Source organism: Vicia villosa, linkage group LG6 (assembly GCF_029867415.1).
Source record: "Vicia villosa cultivar HV-30 ecotype Madison, WI linkage group LG6, Vvil1.0, whole genome shotgun sequence".
Classification (NCBI taxonomy): domain Eukaryota; kingdom Viridiplantae; phylum Streptophyta; class Magnoliopsida; order Fabales; family Fabaceae; genus Vicia; species Vicia villosa.
Window position 1 is genome coordinate 159,772,201 of NC_081185.1, and position 17,170 is coordinate 159,789,370.

General features: G+C 31.4%; 1 protein-coding gene and 1 long non-coding RNA gene across 3 annotated transcripts; one reads left to right on the top strand and one right to left on the bottom strand.

Annotated features, from left to right (window-relative positions):
• Window positions 1-4,683: 4,683 nt before the first annotated feature.
• LOC131612983 (uncharacterized) lies at window positions 4,684-5,976 on the bottom strand. 2 transcript variants are annotated; one of them, XR_009287524.1, is made up of 5 exons: window positions 5,786-5,976; window positions 5,514-5,567; window positions 5,308-5,419; window positions 5,010-5,188; window positions 4,684-4,818 (listed from the first exon to the last, which is right to left on the bottom strand). It is a non-coding gene; the product is annotated as an uncharacterized LOC131612983 (long non-coding RNA). The 2 variants fall into 2 exon arrangements; XR_009287525.1 differs by lacking the exon at window positions 5,514-5,567.
• A 7,184-nt stretch (window positions 5,977-13,160) lies between these two features.
• On the top strand, window positions 13,161-16,865 carry LOC131610831 (NADH dehydrogenase [ubiquinone] iron-sulfur protein 5-B). Its single transcript, XM_058882880.1, has 2 exons — window positions 13,161-13,387; window positions 16,462-16,865. The coding sequence occupies exons 1-2, from the start codon at window positions 13,238-13,240 to the stop codon at window positions 16,558-16,560; spliced, it is 249 nt and encodes an 82-aa protein (XP_058738863.1). The 5' UTR covers window positions 13,161-13,237; the 3' UTR covers window positions 16,561-16,865.
• The last annotated feature ends 305 nt before the right edge of the window (window positions 16,866-17,170 follow it).

Genomic DNA, 17,170 nt, shown 5'->3' on the forward strand with positions numbered 1-17,170 from the left:
ACTTATGGAATGAAAGCCGTGAACATCAATTATGTGTTTGGAACTCCCTTAATCTCCGAAGCTGCTGCAACCTCAAGTGATTGATTTTCAAAAGATGAATCAAATCTCTTAGCGCAGACAGAGTCAAAACATATCAACATTATTGGAAGAGGAATCAATAATGGTGCATAGTAAAATTTCCCCACCCCAAAGTAACCAAACATAGTTATGTGGTACAATATCTAAGCTGCTATTATATTGTTGTTTATGTGTGGCCACATTCTTCCATAACTTTCATATGCTGGTACATTACGAATTGTGCATATTGAAACCAAAAGATTCAAACATAAGCATGGACATCATAAATCTGGTTTTCATCACATATATGTTAGATCCTCGTTACAAAAGCATGGACAACATAAATCTTAACAAATCTATACAGATAAGACAGTAACCTACTTTATTCTCAACATGCATCAAGTAATAGAAATAACAATAGAAGTAATCAATAAAAGTACCAAAATTTAGGATCCAGATTTAAATTATTAGGTTCCACGCAAATTTCATCATTTTGCATCAATCATTTTATTTTTCCTTTTCCAGACACCGATAAATCTTGCAAATCAACTAACTCCATATATATCTGTAATACGGTGGGAGAACTGACTTTTTGTTTTGTTTTTCGCAAAACATGTTGTGGTTAGCAAGAGTCGCCACCGACTTTTATTTTATCCAATTTTATTAGGAAAGGCACATAAAAGAACAAGAAAGATCTTTAAAAGATTTTGAGTTCGGGGGTAGGTTATACAAATGGAAGGTGTTAGCAACTTTTGTATCCATGGTTATCCATGGGCTCTTAATTTCTTAGCTCACTTTGTTTGACTTGTGTGTGTGTGTGTGTTTGAAAAATATTTTGTAAAAGAGTTAACTTTGTAATGATTCTCGTATGAATGTATACAAAGTGTTTATTTCGAAAATATTTGAAAACGGTGTTTGAAGAAAGCGTGAACTTTGTAATGATTCTTGTATGATTGTATACAAAGTGTTTGCTTAGAAGATGTTTTGAAAGTGTGAGGTGTGAAAATAAATTTGAGAGTGAGCAAGCATTTAGGAGAACCTACCCACTAAGTAATAGTTTTTCCTATTCTATGTCTTTTCTGTTTTAGAGATAGTATTATCCATACCATTAGTTGGTATAAAATTCTATCTGTTGGATGTGAAGGGACAGGCGTAGGGTCGCCGTATGGTCATAGAAGGCAACTTGGAAGGATATCTTAGCGTTCAAAGGGACTATCATCATTTTCGTAGGCAGCTCGAGGGACTAGATCATACTTCTTAGGCAACATCGAAGGATCATCGAGGGACTATGATCTTTATATCGAAGGGACTATGATGATATCAATCGCAAGCGTCTTTGCTAAGATATCCCTATGTTCGAGGGACATGAACATGTAATCGTAAGGCAACAAGGGAGGCTACCCTAAAGGTGAGTGTGTGAGAGGGAGTGTGTTGATTCAGATATTTTATCTTGAGGTTAAGTTAGCTATGTTCAGTTTTATCTTGCCATACAATCCTATTAACATACATCTAACAGTTATAGCGGTTTATACTGTGCGGAAAGTAAATTGCGGAAAAGCAAATCCTAATTAAGTTATTACATCCCATGAGCAGTTACATAATTATGAAAAAACTTGCAGGAAAATAAAGTGCGGAAAATTTAAATGTCCTAATTACTATTACAAACCAGGAGCGGTTGCATAAATTATAAAAAGTTTTGTGGGAAAGTAAATAGCGGATGAATTGAGAAATCGAGAAAATATTTGAAGAAAAGGAGGAAAAAGATTTGATGTTTAGAAAAATATTTTAAGTTAATGTTAATTGAATCCTAAATTAAATTATGAATATCCTAAATCTAATAAATTATTGAAGAAATTATCTAATTATTAAATCAAATCTAATCTAATCTAATTGAATTTTAAATTAAAATGTAGTCTTAATTAAAAAAAATCTAATCAAATCCTAATTATAGTCAATTAAAATAAATGTTAAGACAATTAAATCAAATTAACAATTAAAACTAAATATTTTTGTGATTTTATGATTTTATGGAAATTAAATGAATTAAATAACCTAATTACTAAAATTAAATTAATTAAACAAAAAGGTGAAAGAAAAAATAATTAATAGTCTAAACCATAATCCTAGTCCTAATTAGTTATAGGTTGATTTTAATTATGTGGTTAAATATTAATTGGTTAATTAAATAAGAAAATAGAAGAGACGTTGAAAAAATGCTGGAAAAAAAGCATGGGACACCAGGGTTCGAACCCAGGTTGCCAAAATGATAGGCCAACTCCCCTTGCCAACTAAGTTGCGCGTTTGAATTTTAATGGTATACAAAAAAATATTAAATATAAAAAAACGCATTAAGGGTCAACACAGTCAAAGGAGGGGTCCACGCATTAACTGGCCAATCAGGACGCACGCCTATGCCACACGTTCATCTTCTTCTTCCTTGTACCTGGAAATTTAGCTACGATTTCGCTGCAAATTTGCTACGAGTCTGCTACTTTATTTCGTAGCAAACACCTGCAATTATCAATTTTAAATCTGTAGCTATAAATTAGCTGCGATTTTGCTACCATATTTTTGTAGCGAAACCTACAAATTATAAGCATGCAAAACACGTTCAAAGGTGGCATTTATTTGGACTGAAACGCTATGCATCTATGAAAACGAAAGCTTTCTTCTTTCGTGCCCTAACCATGGCTTCTCATCGTATCTGCACCAAAGCTCCATACCAATGGTATAGCTTCTAAACATCATCATGAACTCAAATATATGGTTAGCTTGCATTGAAACACGATAAAACATGATTTACGAGATTCAAGAACATGAACAAATATGAACAATATGATATAGGTATTCATGCGTTATGAGAGCTTAGTAATGATGCATTCTCACGTTATATTACCTCAGGAAGGGAATAGGATGATTGTTTGATCTTGGAAGTGGCTGGAATGATAAACACGAGTATGCACCTTTCTTTGAGAATTTTTGCAACTTTGAACCCTAGCCTCCTTGTGAATTTTTCCGTCCCCTCATGGTTTGATATTGTTGAGTATTTATAATGGAGTGAATTATGTTAGGTTTTGGACTTTCCTCCTTGTGAATTTTTTCGTCCCCTCATGGTCTGATATTGTTGAGTATTTATAATGGAGTGAATTAGGTTAGGTTTTGGACTTTCCTCAAGTAACTGGTGAGAGAAAAGATTTGATTCAATTATGTGTAAATCTTTCTATTTTTGAATCTAATCTCTCCATAGGCAAGCTTTCATGAATTTGGACTTATTTATGGTGTTATTTGGGCCTTTAGATGATTAAAAATAAAGCCCCATGAATTAATTCATTATTTTTATATTTTACTTAATTTATTTAGTTTTTAAAGGAATTAAATCCTAATAAAATAAATAAATGTTATAAAAAAATAATTAATAGATTTATAGGTCCTTATTTAGGTCATATTCATGTTTGAAGTCCAAAACTTAGGCCCATTAGTCAAAATATCAAAAATTGTCCAAAGTGACTTTCATGCATTTCTTGAATTTTGACCAACTTGTGCAATCCATAACTTCCTCAATTCTTGTCATATGAAGGTGTTCTTGGACTTTTTATAAAGCTTCAGATGTCCTCTAAAAGCTCTCTTTGGTTTCATCTCAAGTAAGTCTTCCATGTTTATGTACACCTCTTTGAGAAAATATGACTTTTGTTGACTTTCAAAATGACTTGTAATGTTTTGGCCTATATCTCCCAAATGAAGCATTTTTGGCCTTGTCTTAGGTGTGACAAAGTTGTAGTGAACTGAATTTCCTTCAAAATTAGCTTTTGTTGGGAAATTTCTGATAAAGTATGTGAAAGTTATGCTTGGTCAAAGTTTAGTTGACTTTTGCTCCAAAAACACTAATTTAGCAACTTGAGTTTTGTTGATCTTTGAGTTTTTTCTTGATGAATCATGATCAACCCTTGATAAAATGAAGAATGTGACCTCAAATCTTTGATGTTGACCAAAAATTTTGAAGTTTGATTGTATGTTAACCATAGTTGACTTTTAAGTCAACATAGTCGACTGTTGATCATTTGAGCAATTGACTGAGCAATCTTGCACTGTGAGGCTTGAAACTTGGCATGGAGATACTTTGAGACATGTGAGATGATATGAATCCCACTTGAGGTCTTAGAAGTTCCATCTTCTTGAGGGGAATCAAAACCCTAATTAGAGACTCGTTGCTTAGGAGGAGGGTGAGTACACTCAAGTCTTGTGTAGTCTTGAGTAACCAGTGATCTCGTGAGCTTGAGGAGATCTCTTGATACAAAATATATTGAATATGGGAGGGAAAATTTGAGGGTGCAACAGTAACCAATAATAGTTATTGTTCTGTTCATCCTGGATAAACATTGGCTTTGGCTTTATCACTTCGATTCACGACTTACAAATTTGGCCACATGAACATTTAACACCACATAATAACAATCATTAAAATGATTTGACCAGCTGAATACCCGCAAGCACAAATATTTTATAGAAATAACTGAAAAGGAATCATAGAGATAAATAGAAAAATATAAATCACTTTACCTTAAACTCACTTAAACCAAAATCAATCTTATAAAATCAATTTAGTCAAAATTAGTTTTGATCAGAGAATGCAACACAAAGTAAGTTATCTGAGCAATGCAAATGTTGTTGGTGGCCTTGTCCATATGGATATGATGTTCCCTTGTTTGCATAGCCATCCTCAACGCGGGTGTTCCAGAAGAATCAACACTAACACCGACGATTCTATGTTATGAACAACATAACCAAAATCAAATTCTATTTTTTCTCCATATCTCTAAAATCCCAAAAACACAATCTATATCCATCCATACCAAAAATTATTTAAAATTAAAACTCCAAATTCCATAGAACAAAAATATTTTTTTCCAGTCACATTTTAAATGTTAATAATGTAGTAAGAGAAAAGGACATACCTCATCTAATGAGCTTATTGTTTGTTCTCCAATTTTCATACATGTGCTAGAGGTTATTGGTCAGCCGTTTTCGCAGCTTGCACATCTCACAAACCGGCTGGAACAACAGGGATTATATGACATGTTATCTCCAAACCATATTGAAGACACTTTGAAGCAATGTTGGGAACTGCACAAACCTGCAAGAATCGGGATTTTAAAAAGGGAAGAAGAAAATCACAACAGAAAGAAACAAAATATGATAAACTTATAATAAAAAACACTAAAAGACTAGACATGGGTATTGTTATCAATTCACCTGCATCAATTTACGGACAATTGTTGGCTGGTATCCTGCGTTGATTAAGAGTGCCATGTAGTTATACTTTTGAAATAAATTGGCTCCATGAGCATATGCAAATTTTCACAAACTGAACCAATGAAAAAACCAAACATTAGAGAATATTACATGGCAAAACCAAAAGAGCATATGTATACCTATGAAATAACATAAACAAAAGGAACCTGAGTGTTCTCGAAAGCTTCAATCAATTCCTCTAGTTCAACAAATAGAAACATCTAAGACATACAACAAAAATACAATTTTAATGAATCCCTAACTAAAACTCAACAAAATATAACTTTATTTTATAGACCTGCATTGAGAGTTATATTGTAAAAACTGGATAGAGTGCTCAATGAAAATAAATTTCACACATCAAAACTTTAAACACGTCAAAATAAGCACTTATGAAATCAAAAAAGTTGAATCACATTAAAATGGAATTTCAACTTACAATTAGTCTTAGTCTCTCCATAGTAGAAAAACATGATGCATCCATGACTCATTTGTTCTTAGGACCGAGTAATATGTTGTAGCCACAAATACCTGTAAATCATATGGATCAGAGTGATAAGAAGGAAAGAGGGAAGAATAATAAAAACAGGAAGAAGGAAAAAGAGGAAAAGTGAGAAGAAGGAAGAAGAAAAGAAATAGGAGTAGTGCGAGACACACACACACAGAGAGAGAGAGAGAGAGAGAGAGAGAGAGAGAGAGAGAGAGAGAGAGAGAGAGAGAGAGAGAGAGAGAGAGAGAGAGAGAGAGAGTGATAGAGAGAGAGAGAGAGAAAGAGAGAGAAAGAGAGAGAGAGAGAGAGAGAGAGAGAGAGAGAGAGAGAGAGAGAGAGAGAGAGAGAGAGAGAGAGAGAGAGAGAGAGAGAGGATAGAAGAAAAATATGATTGAGACAACTGTATTGTTGTGATATATTAGATTTGAAATGAAGATTTAATTGTTCAATGCAAATCCTTAGAAATGGAAGAGGTGTTAGAGGCAAGCATATGAAGTGGAGGGTTGGGGTGTTACCGGGGTAGTTATGTTGTTTCCAGAACATTGTTTGTTCTTATATTATAAATAGAAACCGCAATCTAGCCGAAAAAACCAGCACGGTTTTGATAAAAATATGTTTAATTTAAAAAGCGCAAGATCAATCTTTCTTCATTAAAACTAAATTTGAATCTTGTAAGAAATCAAATTCAATTAAATCTTTATCTGCCATAAATAAGAATTCCAAAATTTTCTTGCGCTATTAAAGAAACTCTTGATTGAATCAAAAAGCAAATAAATCTTGAAACAAAATGCCGAAGCGATAATTAAACAATTAGTGTACACATACTAGAGTCAAGATGAGACAGAATGTTCACACTAAGTCAAAACATCTTGCTTAACAAATTGCCTATAAAAATTTGTGAATCAAATATAATAACAAAACCATTGAATTAATCTAAAATAGATAATTTTATTTCAAATTCATAAATTTAAGCATCACAAATAGTATTAATTAAATAAACTATAAAAAACAATTAACATTTTTCAGTTTTAAATAAATAAAATAATTTTAAATTTTAGATAAATCACATTAAATTAATTTTCTCATATTCTCATAAGTTAAATATGACTCATAAAGTCATGTATTTTAATCACAAAAAACAATACTAACTACATGCACAACCGTTAATTATCTTGCAAAAGAATACATATATCACATGTTTTCATATATTAAATGTGAATATTAAAATCATGCATGTGATGTGATAATGGATGTTATATATGCTAGAAATATTAGGTGAGAATAAGTTTTAACTTTTATTACATTCCTATATTATACAAATTTAAAAAATAACTTTTTTAGAAAATTAATGTATAAATTTTTTGTAGTGTCCCAATATTTATTTGATTTCTTTTTTATTTATTTTTTTATATTTTCTTCTTTTTCTTTATTGCTTCTTACTTAATTTTATATACCAGGGTAAGAGAACGTTAGTATGAAAGAAAAATCCTGTTGAAAGATTGATTAGTTATGTACATTAGAATTTGTTTATAAGCATTAAAATATTTATTAATAATTAAAATATATAAAAATATAGAGAGAGCATTATAATTCATAAATATTTTTGATAAAAATGACTTATATATAATGAGACGTATGTATTTGAGTTTATATTCACTTACAAATATTTATTTAAATATGTTTTTTATCCTTATAAATATTTTAAATTTAATTTTTAGTCTCTATTAAAAAAATAAATATTTTAGTTCTTAAATATTTATTCCATACAGTTTTAAATTTAATTTTTAGTCGCTATTAAAAAAAATAAATATTTTAGTTCTTAAAAAATTTATTCCATACAGTTTTAGTCCTGCTATTTTTTAAAATTTAAAAACTGTTTAATTACTCTTTAATTTTTGAATAATTTTTTAATAATTTTTTCATACATGTTTATAATACCGTAAAATATTTATTTACAAAACTTTAGAATTTTTTAAAAAGAGAAAAATTAAATATAATTTTTTTAAATTTCAAAAAATAGTGATAAAAATAATAAAAATCTCGACTTAAAAATTAAATTTTAAGTTCTCTATGTCATTTATTTTTATAGAGACCAAAAATAAAATTTAGTATTTTTAAAGACCAAATATATATTTAACTTCTTATTTATTCACCATTGACAACACTACCTTGGTTCTCCTTAACACTGCATTGTTTGTGCATCTACCTCCCAACAATAGCAACAATAAAAATTTAATAAAAAAATTACATATAAATTATCATTATTATTAAGTTACGTTGCCTTAACTTCTGAAACAATTCCTACCGATGAAATTGACCTTTTCAAGGTAGTCGCGGAAGAACGAAAGTGAATTATTTGAAAGAGTCGGAGATGAAATGCTTATGTTTTTTGGTGTTTTTTTATTTGCTTTGGGTTTTATGTGGAAGACTTGTAGGGTGGTAAATTAAGATTAAAAAAAATATGATACAGTAATAGCGTAAATTAACTTTAGAGTGTTAATCGATCACAATCATATATAGAATCATTTTAATTAATTTAAATGTGCATATTTTTAAAATCTCAACTAAATTGATTATTTTTAAATAATAATTTGTTCTATATACAATATCTCTTAATAACATTATCAAATAACTTTATATTGTTTATTAAATTATAATATTTTATCAATATATATTTATAATTTTACATCGATTATTAAATTCAAAAAAAAAATCAATGAGTAATTTCAAAAATATGTGACAACAAAATCATAAATCATAACCTCTAATCTAATACATTTATTCCTTATTTATGTTCAAGTCTTGAAATATGTGAATACGTAAGGTTTTGAGGGTGTAAGAATTGAATCATCGAAGAAATTATATTATAAATATGTGTTTTAAAGCTTTTTTTTTAATTTTTACAGTGATTAAAAAAATTATAAAATTAATATTTTTTAAAAAAATTTAAGATTGAAATTAAATTAAAAACTAATTAAAAAACACTATAAAATAATTAATAAAAAATAAATAAGGATTAAAATTTCTGTCAAATTTTATATATGTCAACCATTATGATATCTATAAAAATATGTATTAAATGAGATTAAGAAAAAATGGATGATGCGTCAATATTGTAAATTAATTTTACATTATAAATTAATTTCGTTAATGTGTCTCGTCATGACAGGATGACATATTCCAATCGGATGACAATATAAAACTTTCTTACACTATTAATGCATTTTTCTTAAACTCATGAGATTAATATGTATTAAAATTATCTTTAAAAAATTAAGTATGAAATTTAAAAAAAAATGTAAAATTTAAAGAAAACATATTATTATTATTATAAAATATTTGGATTTATTAAACTTTTTTTTGAAAAAACATATTTTATTTTAAAAGAATTTTTTTTATTTTTTATTTAAAAGAAATAATACAAAACAATCTGCAACAAAATCTGCAGAAAAGTTTCCTGCAAATTTTGTGATGTAGGTTTGTTTTTTATTCAAATTATAATTTTCGCAGCAAAACCCGCAGACTTGCGGAAACGTGTTTGCAAGGAAAATTATTTTTATTTAATGATGTCACAGGAAATTCCACATGTCAACTATGTATTTCTCGTAGTGCCAAAATAATAATTTTATATGTGATCTTGCCTGAGGCGCGACCGACGATAGTCGTGGTCTTGGTGCAATTAGCGGAGAAAGGGGGTGTACCTGCAGGTACTCCGATGCAAAAGCCACAACCGGTTGCTGATACAAAGATTAGGGTTAGAAAATTGTGAATATTCGACCCTCCTTCAGAGAAGGGTATTTATAGTGAGCCCCTAACGCATGGCCGATGGTCTCCATTATGGGCCTGAAAAGTCCATGACCATAATGGATGATTGCCGAGATTTCCACGTGTGTGTGTGTGGGAGTGATCGGCAAGTGCTCACCATCCTGGGTCAACTGCCTCAAAATCTTCGGAGATGTGGACGGAGTTGCCCGTTACAAGGGCGTAATCGTCTCGCTTGTTGAGCAAGATGCGGAAGATAATTGAAGACATGCTCCTCGGGTGAGGAGCACGTGGGAAACATGCTTATTTTTGGTCCTAATGGATTATGCCAATGCATTGGGCCATCCTTAGTGCAGATGTGGATAAGGCCCTGCCCGACGGTGGGCCAGTGATTTACTGTCGCGCACAGATCAAAACGAGTAATTTTAAAAATTGTAGATAGCGACAATGGCTCAAGTCGTATCACAAGGATTCTTGTATAAATTAACCAATCAAAATCGATTTAGGGGGTTGTGGTTTCATGATCGTTTTTAGAACATAGCAAATAAGCGATTAAAATAAGTGATTATTAAAACAACTCAATCTACTATTTTCGGTTTCCAGCTAATCACTAGTTTTTACCTTACCAATTCCCTAAGCGGCTTCAATCTCTATTTGATTTCAATACCAATTGACAAGTGCAACTAGATATCAAACCGATTGAATTCCTATATTTCGAATTAAGCAAACGGATTAATACAATTATGAATTAAGCAAGCACAATATACAACGTGATTTAACGACTAAGCAACGTAAACAACAATTAAAGATTAGAAATACAATCATACGAATTTAATCAATACATTCCATGAAATAAGAGATTAAGTAAATGCAATTACATAAGTTAAAATTGAAAGAGAAACGAAATTGAATTGATAAATTAAAAACCTCAAAGCGTTTGAAATTCGATTACAGTAGACCGACTCTGGATGATTAGTTCTCCATTTGAGCGTACATAAGCAAAAATATATTTTATCTTTAATAGTGAGTAGTGTTACTATAGCTTGGTTCCAATACTTATAAACAAAATAAGGTTTTCACTACTAACTCAAATCGGGTCGAAAACATAAACCATACCTATAAAACGACCCAAAACAGCTTAATTTTTAAAGTCAGAAACTTCAACGAATTAATGGGAATTATACACTCTGAATCAGCTTTTCACTCCAACATGAAAGTTGTAGCTCTATCTCTTATCTTTCCAAATCATCTTAGAACGCGTCAATCTGATTCTCGTAGCTCAAGTTATGATCCGAACAGTGGATAGCTATAAAATAATCGCTAAAGCTGAAAACAACAAACGAAAATAGATTAAAGGCAAACAAAAACTTAATTCTAAAAACATAATAAAACAGTAAAATAAACAAAACAAAATAGGGAATTACCTAAGTACAAACATAAGAGAATGTGTATTCAAATGCACTGATCATATTGCCCCACACTTGAACTTTTGCACTCCGAGCAAACTAGTATCAAAACTCATGAACAACAATAGCATTCAGATACTCACTATAGGCTACAAACACTTCTTCAGTTAAGATTGCATTAATAGGTACTAATCTTGCACACTAAGGATATCGTAAGAACACAAATTCGCAATTGTGCAGTCATAAGTCTCACTCATATACAAACCAATCTGAATCATGTTATTATGCCTAACTTACTCATCCTCCTTTTTATTCTCTTTCATTCTATTTCTAACGCAATCACATTAGGCCCGTTATCTATTCATACACATGGTAAATAAGTCTGTTAGTGACTATGATCCATATCTTGTTAAAATTTCAACATTAACACTTTAGTAACAATAAAACTTAGAAGGTTTCACAATCGTTAGGCTAAGTGACCGGGTGAGGGTCACCTAACTTAGAAGGCAGATTCCTATTCAGATTTCTTATTAAGCACGGGATCATTAACTTATTTACATCAAATTAATTACTTAGTTTGTGATTCTAGATGGTGCTGACTGCTAGATAAACTACTTAAGAGCTATTAAAGGATGCGATATCATACCAAGTATTCAAATCAATTTCCAAACTCGAGAGACTTAAGGTGTTAAAACGATATCAATCTTGTAAAGTTTTCCCAAGTCTCCACAATCTAATCTCAAATTAATTTACATGAAAATTTCAAAAGATGCATTTTTCTAAGTCAAAATGTTTTTCGCTAAAAGAAAACAAAACAAAAACAAAGAAAACAAAACAAAGAAATGATTCCCTCTTTCACACTTAAAACATGTATTGTCCTCAATGAAAGGACATAACTATTAAATAAGAGTGAGAGAAAGGAAAGAACACACCCGAGCAGTCAAGGAGGATAGGTTATCGCATTAGCAGCCATTACTAGTGAAGGCTCTTCTACAATCTCATGGAGCATCCTTGGGTAATGCTCATCAGTCTTAACAATTGGTTTAGTTCCTTTGCCTTTTATTCCAGGATCAAAGAACGATCTCAGATGAGTAAAAGTTTCAAAGTGAAAGGGCTGCCCACATGATGGTGTGGTTGGTGCAGCAGGGATGTTGAGAGCTTCAACTGCATAAACAGTTTCTTCATCGATAATCTTACTTGTAGGAACAATGTCAACCTGCAGGGCATCCTCAATCTCAACAAAAATAGAGGAAGAATCACATGAGTAAGTATCACAGTCAGTTGAAAACAAAGTAGAATAAGTCCCATCAAGCGACTCAGAAACACTCCGATGTGAAAAACATGATGTTCTTCCATGGGATGTTTGATAACATCAAAAATGTTAAATTTAGCAATGATTTCACCAAACTCCATGGACATTGTTCCATCATCAACATCAATTTTTGTTTTTTCCATTTTCATGAATGGTCTGCCTAAAATGATAGGTGATCTGCTTGAATTCGTTTCTCTGGCCAGGTCTAGAATATAAAAATCTGCAGGAAAAAGTAAGTTATTAACTTGGATAAATACATCTTCAAGTTGGATGACTGAAATGAAGGAGTGCTTCAGGGGGTTTATGTGACACAAAGATATCGCTTAAGCTTAAGAGAAAATTTTATCGGACTGCAATAAAACCTACGATGTTGTATGAGATAGATAGAATATTAGGCACTTAAGAATAAACACGAGCATAACGTAAGTGTAGAAGAGATGAAGATGTTGCGTTGAATGTGTGGTAAGACTATAAAGAATACGATTAAAAATAAAAATATTAGAGAAAGTGTTAGAGTATCACCTATAGTAGATAAAATGATGAAAAATAGACTTAGATGGTTTAGACATGTAAAAAGAAGATAAATATATTCAATGGTAATGAAGATATATAGATGAAAGAGAAATCAAACAATTAGACTAAACATATCTAAACAATTTTAATAAAAGTCTCAATTTAGGTGACTCCACTAAGTGGGATAAGACATAGTTATTGTCCTAAAATCACATAGTTAAAAATGTGGAAAATGAGAAAACAATGGGACTAATATTGCAATTAAGAATTAAAAAAAATGACAGTGATGGCATTTTGGTAATTTAGGTTTGTAAGAAGATCAATGACGAGATAGTTTCGAACTTGCAATTCAGAAGCAAAACTCTGCGAGATCGGTGAAAGCGGAAGAAACTTGACGAAGCTCTAGAAATGGCGTCAGGATGGGGAATCACCGGAAACAAAGGTCGTTGCTACGATTTCTGGATCGACTTCAGCGAGTGTATGTCTACCTGCAGAGAACCCAAAGACTGTACTCTCCTCCGTGAAGATTACCTCGAATGCCTCCACCATTCCAAAGAGGTAGTGCTCTTCAATCCGTTCCTTTTTTCATCCTTACTCTTACTTTTTGCAATTTGTTCATCAATTTTGCATCCACTCGATTTCGTTTTTTGAAACCCTAATTTGTAGTTATTCTATTCGCCTCTTTTACAAACCCTATCAATTTCCGTTATTTCACAATTAAATCCGTTATTTATCAATTTCTGTTGTTTGATCTAGATTTGATTAGCACATCCCAGTGGCCGCAATAGAAAATGTAGACAGATGCAGTGTTTAAGAATTAGGACTATTGTGAAAAGGAATCCCTAACCCTAGTTGTAATATTGAATCACTAGACTTTTTTACTTTTAGGAAAATCACGAATGAGTTATGATTGCGTTCCGGCATTTGCTTACTATCTGTTGTGTAATATAATTTTTGGTGCGGGGGAGTGTAGCTAAAAGCCTCACTCGAGTTATGATATATCTGATTTTTAAAAAATTATTATTTTTGCATAAGAAACATATTTGGCTGTGTTCAAAGAAGCACTTATATTCTGTTAGCTGGAAATCAGTTACACTGTAACGCCTTATTGTTATCTGTTTTATGTGCATATTGTCTAGGTGTTTAATTTTGTCTAGTGTGGATTAGCTTCTAGCTTGTGGAAGCTAATCAACTGAGCTAAGAATTTCATTATTAGCTTGCAACATTAAAGCCCTCACAAATTTATGGGTAATAGTTTTGAAAAAGTTGATGAGGGGTTATGCGGGAAGCTATTATTTGAAAGACACATAGTTGTTTTATGATAATTATTACAAGGTTTTGTTTTATGAAAGGGGTATCATGAGACAAATGAATTCAATATGCAAGCGTGATGCTGTTGAAGGGCTAAATATATATACTATATAGAAATATACATAATTTACCAATGCATCGCTGATCTGATCACATCCAGTCACTCTATTCGACCCATGATTGTCATTTGTCACTAACAAACAATGTTGTTAAATAGCTGTTTTTAATGATCCACTATTTTCAACTATCAGCTGTTGACAACACTGTTAACTAATAAAACCATCGTAAGTATAATTTACCCACATATTTGAGGCTATACCAGTCCTCCGTACATTAGCATCTTCTTGTTGCTTCTCTTGGAAAAGTGAAAAAAAGAATAGAGGAAGATGCATGATTGACGTGAAGTTCCCTTTACCTTGATGAGAAAAATTCTAGTGGAGCCCATGTTAGACATGGGAAGTACAATAGTTACATGAGTATAATTAAAAGAGTGGATCCTCTTCTCAAAGTACTTGTTTTCTCTTCTCTTGAAAAGAGTAAAAACATTTTTGAGCCCCATATGTAATTCTTTTTCTCCCTTTGTTTTTTCTTCATAATACGGTGGGACAAAGTTTTATATGCATCTCATTTCTCCCCTCTCAACATCACCCCTCCTATTTTCTATTGAAAGAAACATAGAATAAAGGTGTGTTTGACGACTCTAGCAAATTTTGTCTTTCGCCCTTCAGGGACAAACTTTACCTATGCCCTTTAGGGTTTGTGCTGATTTTTTGGGACTTATTAGTAAACAGATGATGAGGTGGGAAAAGAACAGGCAAGCTTGGAAGAGAGAAGAAAATCTCTATTGAATCATGTTCAAAGATACAGAAAAATAGATACATTGTGGTCAATTTATAAAGCTTATTGGATAAAAACAATCAGAATTAACCAACTAACTTCCAAACCAAGTTACACCCACCAACAAAATTAACATCCTGTAACAGGACTTTTTTAATTCTTACTGGCTTCTTTTCATTCCCATCTAATCTACAGCAACCTTGATTTTGCAGAGAGCACAATTTAGTACTAAACAGAATCAGACTATGGTTTTCAGTGAACATTCAATTACAGCTAGACCTTAAATGTTTGATTTAACAATAGATTTTTTTAAGCTTCTAGAGTTATGTCTTCTCTTGCTTTGACAACAATTTTACTTATATTTCATTTTATAGTCTATGGAGCATCAGGTGTTACTTGTTTCATATTTGGCACACCTGAATGGCTTGATATTATTTATAGATCTCGTATGACTCTCCAATAACATAGAGTCATGACAAAGCTTTAAGGATGTGAAGTCCTGTGGTTGACAATAATATGATGATTAATTTCAGACACTTTATATTGTTTTACAATACTGTTTAATTGTGAGGTTAGAAACTTACATATAGAGGCTTGGACTCCAAATAGCTATTCTATTCTGGTGCATCCAAATATATACTGAAATATAAGTAGTATAAGTAGTACACAATACGTTTTCAAAATAAAATAATAAAAAGATATAAAAATTCAAAAATAACACGGGAGTTTCATAATGCCTGCAAAAAACTCACTAAAGCATCATCTCAAGAATTATTTTTTATGATATAAGTTTATACTAACTCCTTTTTATTTTTTATTTTTTGGTTCCCAGAAGAAAGGGCTTTTGTAATTCATAGTTCGGTCGGAAAGTTAGTAAAATCCAATCAAGAATTGGTCCAGTCAGAATTTGAATTCTTCCAAACAATTCAATCTTATTGAAACTCGTTAGCTACTTGATTTCAATCACTTGATTTATTTATTATTCCTCTTGTTTGGATAAATTTGTCCGATGAGGTATTACTTTAGTGAATTTTTTTGCTGGCATTATGAAACTCAGGTCGAATATGCTATTTCTTAATTGTTATATCTTTCTATTAATTAACTTGTAAAAGTTATGTGTACTTCGTGCTTTTAGGATATAGATACTCCAGTCATCCTTTTCAATCAAACCACACAACACAACATAATGGCTATACTTGACAAAAATATTAATTTGGGAAATTGACAAGAGTGATACAGAAGTTGGTTTTTTTCTTGTTACTTCTATCTGGTTATAGGTCCTTTACCTCCTTTACCTGATTCTGTCAAGCATATATCATTTTGTATGCTAATCTTTTATTCAGATGCTCTACTGTTAGTTATTAAGTGTGAGAAAAAATCATTGTTTTTTATATTACCCAGTGTAATTTCATATTTATCAAATTTTTGTGTCTTTGTTTAATTGCCATATAAACTACTGATGTTGATTTTATTTCATATTTCAGTTCCAACGAAGAAACCGGATTTACAAGGAGGAGCAACGCAAAATAAGAGCTGCTGCCAGGAAAGGTCAGGAAGATGGGGTTGTTAGTGAACATCATTAGCATTCGTAATTAACTGTCAATTTAAGCTTCTCAACAATTATTTCAATAAAACGTTTGTAATTTTGCTTGGATCGATATTGTGTGAGCCCTTGTTTTCATAACTTTGGCGGGTGGGCTTCTTTTCCCTGTGCAATAATTCGGAGTTCAACTTGCGATTGCAAATTAGACACTGAACTTGCTGAGTGAATCTGGTTCTTTTCTTTTGCTAATCTGCTTAAAGGATTGAAATCCACGAAATGGAAAAGAATCAACAGATTGGAATTGCAATATTGCGTATTTATTCGGTAAATTTTGGATTTTTGTGATCTTGAGTTTTCAAATTATTTTCTTATTGGGTCTTGCTACTTTAAAAAATTATCTAGATAGTGAGTGTAATTTGCTTTTACTGTGTAAAGGGTACAGTGAAGTGCTCGGTAGTTTATTCAAAACTAACTTTGAACTAAAATATTGTTAGTTTGGGATGAGAAATAAATGATAAACAACTGATTCACTGTAGTTTTCTTCTCATTGTCATGCATCGAATGTTAGATTTTATTTTTATTACTCCTAATCAGAATTTGAAAATTCAATCACTCAACCTATTAATAGTTGTCTGAAAAGTTGTATACCC